This window comes from Propithecus coquereli, unplaced genomic scaffold (genome assembly GCF_000956105.1).
Source record: "Propithecus coquereli isolate 6110/MARCELLA unplaced genomic scaffold, Pcoq_1.0 Scaffold8, whole genome shotgun sequence".
Taxonomy (NCBI): Eukaryota; Metazoa; Chordata; class Mammalia; order Primates; family Indriidae; genus Propithecus; species Propithecus coquereli.
In genome coordinates this window covers 11648835-11663204 of record NW_012154173.1, presented here as the reverse complement: position 1 = coordinate 11663204, position 14370 = coordinate 11648835, and the positions used below count along the sequence as shown (strand labels likewise).

Sequence of the window (14370 nt, the reverse complement as noted above, 5' to 3'; positions counted from 1 at the left end):
TCAAGAAACTTGCCCCAGGTTACACCACTAGGTAATGGAGCCAGGGGTAGACTAGACTAGCCAGGGCAGCTGGATCTAGTCTAATATTTCTGTCACTAAATCACAGGAGAATAATGGCCAGTTAGATGAAACTGCCCTGAAAAAGCTATTATATCCCCACAATGTGACACAGACGTGTACGGTACTTCTAGAATTTTATCTAGACTGTCTTTACTAACCCACTGAAATACTGGTGGGAGTCACTTGCCTCCAACATTATTTTTGTAGGTGTTGTAGATCTCTTTTACCCGTCTGTAGCGGAAGGCCAACTTTCTCATCCAATCCACGCCGCCCCGGACACCAGTTGCCAAGCATAAATTAGCGCTGGTTGCTGCAGCAGGAAAGCCATCTGTTCCAAAGTTATATGTGCTATTTAGATGCAAGAAAAGCCCAAAGTTAACCGAACAGAAAGTTCATCTTAATTAGGGGAGCAATTAAACTATAAAAGGGAAACAAGGACTTCGCATTTCAGTGTGCCCACCTTAGGTCTTGTCCATTATCATCTGAAGAAACATCGTCTATATGAACTTGGTCACATTCCTAAAATGCAATTAAAATGATACACGTCAATTTTTTTTTTAAAGCATCTCCATTTTTTTGAAAAACCACACATACCTATTTTTAAAAACTCCTTAATTGGAGTGTTTTTCAACTATGTCAATCAGTAGGTGGCAGTCTTGTTAAATTGACATTTTTATCTACTTAGGGGTCCTCCTCTAAGAAAGAAGCTATGTCATTAAGGACTACTGTGATTCAGCTTCAGAAAACACATTTTTGTGTTTAGAAAGGAAAGTGACTGAAAACAATTAGCATATGTGTTCCATAAACCTCAGGTACCCTAAGACATCATGCTGCTCGAAGCTGATTCAGTCAGTGCCTAAGCATAACTGAAACCAGACATTTTGGTAAATGTAACATGCTAGAAAAATTAAACCTGATGCTAACTGCCAATGAAATTATGACCTCTGATTGCTGTTGAGCCACACACCAACACAGCCTGAGGCCAGTGTACTGAGGAGCCCAGACGAAAAATCTGTTACTGGTTTGCCATTTATTTGAGAGATGTAAGTTTTAAGTGTGTGTGTGTGTGTGTGTGTGTGTGTGTGTGTACACACGTGCGCAGGATAAAAAAAAAAAAAACATGGGAGACTTCAAATCCTAAATAAAAATAATCAAGTCATGTGGTGTTTTTTACTGTTTGGGTTTTTTTTGTGTGTGTTTTTTACTTTTTTTCGTGTTATTTTTCACTGTTTTACTATTATTACATATTCATCTTACGTACTGGACTTATGAGTGGATTATAGCATTATGTCATTTTGAACAGACCTGCTTTCTAAATCCCAAACAGTGTGTAAACTATTCAGGACAGCAGGCCATACTCGTGGCTGCAGCTTTATTGGACTGAATTAACGTGTATGCACCTGTCGGCTCTGGGGTGCCCACACACCTTAGCACTGTCTCCCAGCCCCTAGCGTAGTTGTGGAGAGAGTGGGCACTCAGTAAACATTTGCTGAATGAATCAAGACATACTCATCTGGAGACAGACAAGGTCTCTAGTCCAGAAACAAGCAACGCACACTTGGCTTTCATATTTCAGCCATGTTCCTCTCTTTGCAGTCGGGCTCCAAATACCCCAGAGGCCTTTATTGTACTTATTTCCATTAAAGTTTTAGTTTAAAAATATTATTAAAAGAAATTCCAGGCACACATCCTGTATTTTAAAAGGTTCTTCTGGCTACAGCTCTGGTCACGTTTCAGATACAGTAAATTTTATAAAATCTAGCCCATCTCTAGAGCACTTAGCATTCGACTTTGTAACAGAGATGACGTATGGAAAGCACTACAGTAACTGATGGTATATTTTTATGTTGCTGGTTCCTTCTGAACAAATTCTTCTCTCTCCATGGATTTGTGAGGAAGGGAGCAGGAGATAGAAGTGGAAAGAAACTCAAACCAGCTGTTCCTTAACAGAATTAAAATTGTGACCCCCGACCTCTTCTCTAAAGCATCCATTTTCCAGGCAGCCCTCTCCCAGCAAGCAGCAAGTTCCAAGGAGGAAAAGACTTTGACCTTGTAACCCTCCCCTGCTCTCCTGAGGTCCGTAACCTCAGATAAGAAAAAAGGAGAAGCAAGGCTAGGAGCCCTCACATGCTGACTGTGAATTTAACATTTTAAAAACAGGTCATTCTTAGAAAACATGGTTGGGAACTTCTCAGAGTTATTAATTTAATCTTATTTTAGAAGATGAACGATAGTTGTGTTTTCAATAGAATATTTCATTCGAGGTCTAAAGAGTTACTAAACCATGAGCAGAAATTTCTGATATTTATCTAACCAGAAATGCAATTTCAATGTTGCTGGTAAACTACTTTTTGAAAATGTGTGGTTAGTGTACCCCCCCCCCCCGCTGTGCCCCCTCCAAAAAAAGTCATAGTGCCATGATGGAGAAATTTTCTCTCTTGGGAGAATGAACAGAGAGGAGGAGGAAATTCAGGGACTCCTAGAAGAAGAAAAGATACGTTAAAAAGAATTTAATTCAAGAAATCAAAGCTGACCTAGAATTCCCTAGTTACCTCTGAGGGTGGGAAGAATTCTTTAGAAAAGCAGGGTGTTAAGATGCTTTTCTTAAGCTAATTTCCTTGTAAATCTCCATTACTAACAGAGAAGTCAGTTATCTTCTAAAGACTGTTAATGACTCCATTGTCCCTATTATTCTTCCACATCCTGTATTTGTTTTCTCCTGTTAGCCTCATTTAAAACTTTTTGTGCCCAGGTCCTCATTTGAAGTATCGGTCAATCTCTTGGTGAGCTCTAATTAAGTGTCCACACCTTCAAGCTTTATCTGCAGATAGCAAACTCACTTCACAGTGACTTGATTAAAGCTACGTCTGGTGTAGTGGCAACAAGGAAATCCTCATTCTTTATCAGGAGAATTTCTGCAGAATGATTTTAATGAAGAGAGATTCAAAGATCAAGGGCATTTTTAAAGAGCCTCAGCGCATTTAGGAATAAAAAAAGCGTTAAAATATCTATGTAAAATGTGTTTCTAGGCTTGTTGCTCATTTAAGTTAAGGAACAATAGAAAAATACTAGGTTGAACAAACTTCAAATATGTAAAATACATACTGAGGATTCATTACCTGTGAGCCTTTGTACGAGCTTACAAATGATGGTATAAACGCCTTGGGAAGTATGCTTTTTAAGGAATTTTAATGAGAACTGTAATATCACTACCTTAATACTTACCTATTAAAAACTTTGATTGTTAATGGAAACTGTTAAGATACTGCAATGCCTCATGAGAGAGCTGGGTAATGTGTTCACTTGTGCTAAGTGCACTGGCTCTCAGATTAGAAGTCGTAGTTATCTTCCTTCAGATATCCTGAAACTCAGTCTCCTCCACGGGATGAACTTTCCTTTTCCCATTTTTCAGAATCTACCTTTTTGTCTGCCTTCTTAAGAGCCAAACTTTAGGTTCTCATTTTTGCCTTCTGGACTTTGTTGTTTTTTAGCTTCCAAATTTGTTTTAAACCTGGACAATGAGATCACTGGGGCGGGGGCGGGGGAGGGGGGCTTTTGTCTCCACTGAAACACCACCAGCAACAAAGTTTAAAGCCCCACTGGAAGAAGCCATGGACACAAAAGACAAAAAATGGAAGCTTTTAATGTATTTCCCAGCCAAAATATATTCCTAAAAACGCTAATTTGGTGCTCAATACACAGAGTGCAGAACATAGGCAATTCCCTGGGAAAGTAAGTATCCTGAAAACAGACTAAATATGCTGCAAATGTACTTTTGAAATAAACTTCCAAAAAGTATAAGAGTTTTAAGGTGGTGAAATCATAACTGAATCGAGTCTTGGGACAGCATTCACATTCTAGGGGCCACCAGCAATTTATGCATTACTGTGCAGTGGCAGGGCTGGAGATGCCCGAGCGACCCCTATTGTGTTTTCCTAGGACCTCACTGGGGGCACAGGTAGTGGTTCCAAGGACAGGAGTTACATTTTGCACTCACACCCACCTGAGCTGACTAATGGGTGCCTTAGCTCAGAAAGGTGGTCAGTTGGTCGTTCCTTCATGTGTTGGATTATTTATTAAGAGGCTACTGTGTTCTATGTACTGTTCTAAATGCTAAAGACATAGCATTTAACACAGGGGACAAAAATCCTTACTGCCTTGGAACTGACATTCTAGTGGGGGAGACACACAAAGGAGAAAAGATGCAAAACGTACACTATGTTAGATAATGATAATTCATAAGGAGAAAAAAATACAGCAAAAGGAAAAAAATATGCAATGCCAAATGGGTGTCTGGGGAAAGAGCCTTCCAGGCAAAGGAAAGCAAGTTCAAAGGTCCTGAGGCAGGAGAATCCTGGTGTGAAGAGGCAGGATCAGAGAGCCAGGGGAGGAGTTCCCTGGGGGCTTGCAGGTCACAGCACGGAGCAGACTTTGCTAAGGGAGCAAGGGACAAAGTCATCAGTCCCTGCCCTCAAGGCACTTACATGATTAAGCAGGAAGAAAGAAGTTAATTCATTAACCACACATGTAATAAATTAATTACAATTGTGGAAAATGCTGTAGAACCTCCCTGGGACCCAACTGAACATCCTTCTGCTGAATGGCTGAATTCTATTTAGCCCAAGAGGGTTGCAGAGGTCTGAAGCACTGAGGTTGTATTTTGCTAGATCGGGGAGAGACGGCATGGTCCACCGCTTGTCCTTGTGGCTTTTGGATCTAAGCACGCTAATGAACAGATAACGGCAGCCTGGGAGACATGGTTCACAATCACTGAGCTGTGGTGACAGTAAAACATCTCTTTGGTCCCAGACTGTCCCTGCTGGGCCTCTACCTTCACATGGACATGGGGTGGAGTGGGGGAAAGTGGGCAAGCCCTTGTTATCTCTAGGAAACAGTCAAAATTTAGAGATGCAAAGGAACTGAGGGCTCAGAAAGGCGAGAGGGAAGCCTCTTTAAGACATTGTTTCTTTTGCTCCCAAATCACAGACGTGGGAATTTGCTATGGGAGCTGGAAAGGGATCAAGATGTAGAAAAAGAGTCATTTTTTGTTACTGGCTTTTCAAAGGGATGTCAAAAACAGCACCATTTTTGAATCAATATGTAAAATGTGACAAGTCAATAGTAGAGGAATCTATGATCAACATTTTAATTTAACCAGTTTTCACAGGTATATCCACACAGCACTCCACGGAAGAACTGAGGCCAGTGCGAGGCAAAGTTGTGATTATCCTTCACTAGGAAAATTTTACAATTAATTACCAAGCTTACAGATCACAAAGCCTCTGGCCCACTGTTCCCATTCTGAGGTTGATCTCCCTTTTCAGAAGTCCTAAGGCACCAGGGACACACCACCCCTTGAGACTTGATTACCAAAGCGTCACAGGTTGGCACTTTGCATTCCTGTAGAGTTGTTTTCCTTCCCGAAAGCAATGGCTACCTACTTCGGTAAAGAGCATTTCTTCGACTTCTTGTGCAGTTTTTGCAGAGGGAGGCACTTGGTCTCTCTCACTCACACAGACTCCTACTGTTGGGTTGAATTTATGGTGAAAATAGTCTTTAATGTTATAATCCATTTTACAGATATGAAAAATGGATACTCAGAAAAGTTCAATAATGTAAGATAAATGCCGAGACACCATGTCTTTGATCCTCGATTCGCTGTTTCTTCCCAGGCTCCTCAATTTCACACAGTATAGACAACTGTTCACTCTCAACGCTGGTTATGATCGAGCCCCTTTGGGGCCTCTCAGTTGTTTTGAGCTTAAGGGACTCCAGCTTCGAAACAACCTCCCCTTTGTCTGCCTCCCTCCGACCCGTGTCTGTGATCTCGGCGCCCTCTCCTTGCCTGGCCCGTGGACGTGGGTCCTCCGTCCTTCAGTACGAGCCCCACCCCCTCACACCCCAGGCCTTTAAACGATCTGTACTTCAGAGGGGAGTGGGCCTGGAAGGGGCACTGCTGTGGTAACAGGGTCTTTGCCAGCACCGGAGGGTACAGAGTGCAACAGTAGGCAGAGAGAACAGAGGTTTCGGCATGTCGCATTGACACGTGTGTCCTGAGTAGGAGGTTTGGGGGCCAGGAACTTGGATTCGGCCACGGTCACAGCAGGGGGAGCTGGATGAGGGCAGATGGCAACGGGCAGAGGTGCGGTGTAGAGCCCACAGGTACTAGCCTGCGACCCTCTGCTCCAACGCGACAGGCTCCTGCAATCATCTTTTAGCAAATACCACAAACCAAACGACCAAAGTTTACGTTCGCCTGGCTTCCCTTTATGCGACATGGCCCGTACTTCACAGAGGAGTAAAATAAATAAAATTAGCAAGCTTCAGTTACTGCTGGTCCCCAGCTCACGGACATCTAAGCGCTGGTGGAGCTGGATTGTAAAATGCTCCATGGATGGTTGGGGAAATCTGCCAGCACGTGAAGCGGCCGAATACCAGCTCTGCTGTAGGGAGCAGGCGGAGAGCCACGTGGGGCCGCTCTCACAGCCACACAGCGAGCGAGCGCACACTCGCTTTCAGAACTCTGGTTGCACTGTTATTCTGCCTCTTTGGTCCCTTCTGTCATTATTCTTGGCATTGTGACTCAAGCTGACCTTTTTCTGATCCATCATCATCTCTGGCCTTCGAGGGCTGGGCCACAGACATGTTCTTTTGGACCAAGCCCCGGGAATAACTCACATTTTGCACAGGGGCTCATATGCAAAATATTAAGTTATGGCAGAATTTTTCTGCAAATATTTATTCTGCTTTGATACTGCAGTGGTTGTACTTTCCCCTCAAGCCTTTCACTTGTACCATAATTATGTAAAAATACACCATACAATTCAAGTTAGTTTAGGAAAATAAAAAGAATTAGGACAGTTACAATGAGTCTTATTATCTGTGCCCAGCGGAGTGACGTAGCAGCCAGGACACTGATGCTCTATACCTCTGAACACGAAACTAGAAACACAGAGAGAACCCGAAGGCTTTGAATAAACAGAGACTCTCAGAAAACTCTGAGGCAGTTTGCACGTTATGAAAGAGAACAATATGAAAAAGTTACAACGTGTCTTTGGAGAAGTTCAGTCACACAAGCCTAAATTCTGCTGATGGAGGCTGTATTTGCTCCATGTTCCAAATTTACCATGAGAAAACTAACACCACACTGCCAACTAATTGTTTCAATACTTTCCTTTACAAAGTAAAAACGGAAGGAAAAAAAGAGTCACAAGAGAACCAGCTCTTTTCATTGTGTCTTTGCATCAGTTGCCTATTGAGACCAGCTGGAGTTGGCCAAGGCAGGGGAAATGATCCCTGGGTTCTCTGTCCCCTCTTCTCTGTCATTAGGCAATTACATCCACAGCTCGGACGTCCCCACTGAACAATATAGATACCTGCTTGGTACCTTTGATGTCAACAAGTCACTAAAAAGAAGTATTCCTCTTATTTCCAAATGTGGAAATGTTTACATATAGTACAGGGGAAGTTTTACTACTTTAGAGACAGACATACAAATTCTCTGAAAGCTTAATTTTGGCAAAGTGATCAACAATACTTAAAAAAAAGAAGGCACATCCCTCTGTCGACCTACCCACATTACCTCTTTTTCACAGAAAATCTAAATTGGGTGACCAGTGTTTGAGTGACAGAGGTTTTAAGGATTTCTGTGGTGGTTTGTGGAAATAACTCTGGATTCCCTAAATATTTGATAACTTCTTTGGAAAAATAAGGTAAAATGGGGCATCCCTAGAGCTTCTCTCTGATTCAGAAGTTCGAAGGAGGGGGAGGAGCAGCCAAGGAACAAGCCAATTGATGAGAAAGATGGGAAGAACTCTGCTTCTAATTAACTGACAATTAGATTTGGTATGTCTAGTCCAGCCTCTGTGGTTAAGAAACTGTGACCACGAGTTAATACATTTGCAGAAACTAGGTTTTTATATTTCTTTGGACTGCCCAATCGATGTACTGTGTACATACTCACTGATGTGGAATAGCGTGATTCCGACGTGCTTTCTAAAAGCATGTCCAAGCCCTCACTGCACTTTCAAGATGTAATGGGGAGTAAGCGCCGCTGGGCACCCGCTGCCCAGCACCACGGGCTCCCTGCAAGCCTGAGGCTGGATCCATGGGGACAGGGAAGGCGTGCACTTGCAGCTCTTCACGCTGGCACTCACTGGCAGGAACTGTCATCTCTGTTTGGGGTGCACTTGGTGACAACCTATTTCCCTTGCTTTCCCACCACAATGCTTCCTCACAGATCAGGGTGCGCGTTACCTTTGGGTAAGGCACAGGTGATGGAGAACAAAAAGAGTTCTGAAATTGGCCCCCTTCTGTGTGACAATTTGGGGACGTGCAAGTTAAGGAATGAAGACACACCTGGATAAATAAATGTATCTTTAAATTCCCACCCTAACCTATCTAACTCAGCATTCCACCGGCACCAACACATATTTTAAGTCAATATTTAAATATCTGTATCTGTTTTGATAGGAATAAGATGACACAACTATATAAGCCAATGAGAAAAGAAAAACAGAATTTCAAATCTCAGAAACTGAAGAGAGGAATTTCAACATCTATTTTTGAGAGCTGGTAATAAGATGCAACTTGTGGAGACGCACACTGCTTTTACAAACAAAAATGGTGTTTTAATATATTTAATGTTATAATATCCTTTAGAGATTATCTAAGCGAGAGAGATTTTCCCAGAGTTATGTTTACATTAGCTAGGAGACCTAAGTGCTTGTATTAGGAATCCAAGATTTGAATTACAGCAGTTTCAACAAAGGTAAGATATTAGCTATTTTGATCTGATTCTATTTATACTAATATTCACAAAATATTTAGAGAATAGTCCTTATTGAAAGTGCCGACACATGGTATGTTAAGGCAAAAGATAAATTGAAGTGCTTAAGCTATGTACTGGAGTATATATAAAATTACGGTAAACATATAAGATCACTAAGTAAAAGTTTCCAGAACTCCTAAACTTAACAAAGCATGGAAACATGTTTTTCAGAGTTTTAATATTTTCTTATTAATATAACATTAATCCCTTTTAAAATGTGGTAATTAAAACATAAGACATCATGATAACATTACTTTAGCATGTGGCTCACAGAGTCCCAAAGGAATCACATGAAGATAGGTCCTTTTTAGGAAGTACAGTGTTAATAAATATGTCAGCTCCACTCTGCTTGGAGTTCCTTCTTTCTCACCATGAATGCCTTTCTTTACCACGTGATTATATTAAATATATTTGTCTTTATTCACACTCTCGAACTTAGGGTGAGGAAAAGAAAGTATCCCTTAATGACAGCCAGAAAGAATTGAAAATAAACTTTTAAAACAAAATGGGCTTACTTAAAATTGTTCAACACTGTGTCTCTAAAAGTAATGGATTAATTTAATTGATAATTATGGCATATTTTATATTTGATCTAATGGTATCAACACTTGTAATTTTACTGTTGAAGAAGTATACAATGAATATTTAATATTTAGTATAAGATCCTTTTATTAAGTTATGTTTTGCACAGTAGCACAAGGTAGTTTAGTGCATTCTATGTTCCTACCACTGACACTGTACACAGAAGCTGGTCCCCAAATACACAGCTTCATTTATGGTACAGTTAATATAAGAGAATATGGCATTTTATAAATTTTTATAAATTTGTGAACCAGTGAAAATGTTGCAAACCTTCAGATACAACATAGGGCAATGCACTAGTGTTTGATAATATGTTAAATTATATCATACAATTTTGTCATTAAACTATTATACATATTTTAAATTGTATCATGTAACTTCAAGTATGAAGATAAAAGACTAAAGGCTTGATGAATGTACAAAATAATTATTATTCAGAACATTAAATAAAACTCAGCACACATCTAATATAAATATCATTTTTTGGAATGTCAATTCAGAACTACTTTTAAGAGTAGGCCTTTGATTTACTGCAGAACTGATTTCTCAATTTTCAACGGCCTTGCTCATCATTTTTGCAAACGTAATTTGTCACTGGCAACAGTCAGTGTTCTTTGTAACTCCCGTTTCCTTTCTTTTAGATCTATTATTCCTGCTGAGAGAATCTACTAAAGAAGAATTTTTCATAGTGACATCAATTCTAGGCTTGCTGTGAATAGTCACAATCTCATAAAAATCATTCTTTTTATTGCAAACTTGCCGCCAGAAGCATGGAAAAATATCCAAACCGGGAGACCTTTTATCCCTTTCTGCAACCACTTTCTTTTAACCCTCATTGCCATTTGAAGAAAATGAATCACATACCAATTTATTTACAAAGCATTTAACTAGGAGCTGCAATTTACGCAGAAATATTTCTGTTTTGTTCATATATAAAACAATGTACTATATGCTGTAATATTAAATAGGTCCTATTTTAAGAAAGTCTTTTTTTTTTCAGGAGCTATTTTTCACTCTTTCTATAAGTTCCTGTTTATCACCATTCCATGTCTACAAATTCTTCTTTATTTAACTGCAAACCATATGTCAATACAGTTTTTAAAGAAATATTTTCATGTAATTAACCTTTTTAAATGCCTCTATTTTTTGCAAGGGGTGGAGGTTGAAGGTTTGAAAATTTGAGACTAATTTATCAACTTTAGTTAACTTATACAACCAGATAATTTAGTAAGAAATACACAATTTTGTGTAAAAGAATGTATAGCTCAGAATAAATCAGGCTCAATAATATCCTTAGTTAATAAAAATTTTCCAAGCCGATTTTCTCTGCTCTGCAATTATTACTGACTCCAGAAAGAAAAATATGCAGAACCGGACATAGGCACTTTTTTAAAAAAGGTTCCCCGTGAGCTGCAGGAAGGGTTCCATCATCACCTCCCTCACTGTCAGTCCCTGGAGGGGAGGGCAGGGCCTGGGAGGGGTACTTTCTTACTCACAAAGTTCCCTCTTCTCTTCCAAGTATCAGTGGGTCTGAAATTCCAGCACGCAAAATCGTCCCTTCTGAATCTTCTTTTATAAGACAAAGACTTCAGGTAAGGGTAAATCATTTAAGCTCCATTACCTTGATGTGAACTGTCCTATCAGAAAAATTTCTCCCAGCACCGGGAGCCCTGCCTAAATCATTGGGTGTTAACAGAGGAAATAGAGTTGGCTGCCTGAAAGGAAAACTAAAATTTTGTCTATACTTATATTCTCACTCCTTATAAAACCACCCCCTCTTCTCAAGAATTATATATTTAGAGCTATAAATAATCATGCCTTGGTTGTTTATATGTTATTCAGGAAAATACTATATTATACATTAAAAGAACATGAATATTTATATATGTTATATATTAAACTGTGGCAATATCACTAGAAAATATTAGGCCACATGTTCTGTATTCTTTCATTGATTTTGTCACGAATTCAACTTATTATGACTGAACACCTATTTATATTCCAGGCACCAAGCACACAAAAATAAATGAGATGCAGACCTTGCCCACTGGCTTTATAAACATTGGGAGGGGCTGGAGTGGGTGCAGTGATTGTCACAGTGAGATGATTTACTCTCAGGGAAGGTACTAGAATTCTTGCAAAGCCCTCCTCCTCCTGCTTCATCCTGTGCAGCACTTTCAGATACAGTTTTTGAAAGCAGGTTTTGCTCTTCCAGGGAATGCAATCTCCAATGTGGAGTATAAGCTTCTCAGGGCGGGGAGGCAGGGAATGCGTTCCACCTCTGTTTCCGTCTCCCTCAATAGATGTATTAGAAAAATTAAATTGGAAACAATATATTTCAATGCAGTTGAGCACTCAAGGGCCTCTATAATGAGCCCTAACTTTACCAATGCTGCCTGCTCCTCACATCCCATCATGAAGAGCCTGTTCCAGGTCTCCGCCAGCCTGGCCCCCACTCCCTCCTTTCTCCAGACAGTAGTTGTGACTACTGCTTCCTGGAATGCCTTTTCTTTCTCTCCCTTTAAGGCAATGCTTCTCAGTTAAGCTTTTATTGGTTTCTTTCCTTTCTCCATCGCTGATGTACTCCCTGCAACCCGTCTGAGTAGCAGTAGTGCCATTATGGAGAACGTGCTGGGCGTTAGGCACTGTGCCCTGTGTGTTACACGTTCTTCTCAATCCTCCCTAGGTCTCTGCATTTGACGGATAAGCGACTGAACACTTACACAGGTAACTTCTGCGTGCCCCACCAGATAATAAACTCTTTGAAGGAAGAGACCATCTTTTATGTATTTCTTTCTTCCTACATATTTTCTAACGCTGGACCAAGCACATAGATGTCATGAACTGAAATCTTCCAGATTACCTGACTGGCAGAATTTGGTCATGAAAGAATTGATGACTCACTCAGAAGTTAATTGGTCATGTTACTGAACTCTGTCACTGAAGTGTCAAAGTGTTAGTAGTTTTGTGAAAAATTTATTTTGTCTAATTATAAAATGATATGTACTCATGTAGAAAATTAATATAAAAGAAACAACCCCAATGCCATCCCTCAGAAGGAACCACTGTGAACATCCTTTTGGTTCTTCCTGCACTACTAGTCACTCGCTCATTTATGCAAAGGTCCTCAGGCTCTTCACAGAGCTCACATTCCAGCGGGGCGCACATACAAACAAGTGGGTAAAGCCAGACACGCATTTTGTAGCTACTTTCCCCCTCCACTCAACAATATGCAATAAAGACCTTTCTTCTATCAATTAATCACTTATCTTTTAAGTTGCTATATAATATACCATTTCATGCATGTTTCATATTTCCTTTAGCTGAGCAATGGCTGATGGATAGTTTCCAATATTTTCAGACTGTTAACTTCATGGCAGCAATTATGCCAATTCTTCTCACAATCTTTTTTTTTTTTTTGAGGCAGGGTCTTTCTCTGTTGCCAGGGCTAAAGTGCACTGGCGTCACCATAGCTCACTGTGACCTCAAACTCTGGGGGGCTTGAGCCATCCTCCTGCCTCGGCCTCCTGAGTAGGTAGGACTACAGGAGGGTGCTACCATGCCTGGCTAATTTTTTCTTTTTCTTTCTGTCTTTTTTTGTAGAGATAGAGTCTTGCTCTAGCTCAGGCTGGTCAAGAACTGAGGTGGGAAGATTACTTGAGGTCAGGAGTTTGAGACTTAACAATTCTTTCTTAAGCATCGAAAATCATGCTTGGTACATGGTCGTTGCTCCATAAATGCTTAAGTGAACAACCATTGGAATGAACAGACTTGGACAGATTTATGGCATTCATTTATCTCCTTAGGCTGTATTATGTGTATTTTCCTTAACTAAATATTTTTAACCACTCAAGTCTCTCAGCCTTGTTGTTACATGCCTTCTGCTTAGAATGCTCTTTTCTAAAGCCCACCCGTTCAGCTCTGCTGGGTTCTCTTGGTCCTTCAGTGGTGGTTTCTGTGTTACCCTCATCGGTCTGAGCGCTCCTGCGGCCCTGCCCCTTTGCTCATCTGCACGCCTGCCCCAGCCCGACCACACTGTAAGCTCCTGAAGAACAGAAGTATCTCCATCTTGTTTACTGCTATCTCTAAAAAGAGTTTTACAGAATTCATTTGTTTCTTGCCTCAATGTAAAGAAAGTTTTACACTGTCCCTTGGATTTTGGAAAAGCTCCTCTTGTCAGTTTCCATAAAGCCTTGGCCAATTATGAGGATGACTTCTGCCTAACATCATTTGAATAGTATATGATTGTATGTATCAATTATTCATTTGGCATTTAAAATTTAAATCATTTTCCTTATGTTTTTAAGTGAATGTTTTAGTTACTACATTACAAAGGAAAAACATTCTATTTCACCAAAACTCTACATGTTCTTATTACATACATGTGAAACACTTAGTGTTAGTTTTCCAAGCTACTTATTTTTTTTTTTTTTTTGCTTGATAGAAACATCTTATCTCCAAGTTCAGTAGGATTGCATTAGTATGTGTGTAAAACGAACAATTCCCACCAATCGAAAAGGATGGTATCTTGGACATAAGAGTTCCCTTTAACTTTCTGACAAAATGCCAATACCAGAAAATAATTCTTAGCCAATTATTTCTGAAGAGGCAAAGGGTTACAAAATAATGTTGATCAAAAGCAACGTCCTCTCCCCATGCCCAACCCTCCACCTGACTTACAAAAGAGTAGCACACAATTAGCAGCGAGAAGAACCCAGGATTTAGAAAGCCTTCCCTTAGAAATGCTGTTAGAATACTGAGCTGAGCCCAGATAGAGGCTCCATTGTAGCTGCACTGAAACGGGAGAGGCCTCCAGGGACCGCAGCTTAAACACATTTGGGGGAAGTTGAAGTTACAGGCCTATAGGCTTTCTCTTGCACTATTCAATCTAAAAAAAA

The 14370-nt window shown here is 40.3% G+C and overlaps 1 protein-coding gene across 7 annotated transcripts in view; it reads right to left on the bottom strand.

Moving 5' to 3' along the window:
• Positions 1-14370, bottom strand: part of EYA1 (EYA transcriptional coactivator and phosphatase 1) — a 326218-nt gene that overhangs the window by 16592 nt on the left and 295256 nt on the right. For all 7 annotated transcript variants that reach the window (XM_012663113.1, XM_012663115.1, XM_012663116.1 and 4 more), the window contains 2 exons: positions 521-579; positions 248-408 (listed from right to left, as the gene is read on the bottom strand). In XM_012663113.1, coding sequence (XP_012518567.1) covers positions 248-408; positions 521-579 — 220 coding nt within the window. The remainder of the gene's footprint in view (positions 1-247; positions 409-520; positions 580-14370) is intronic.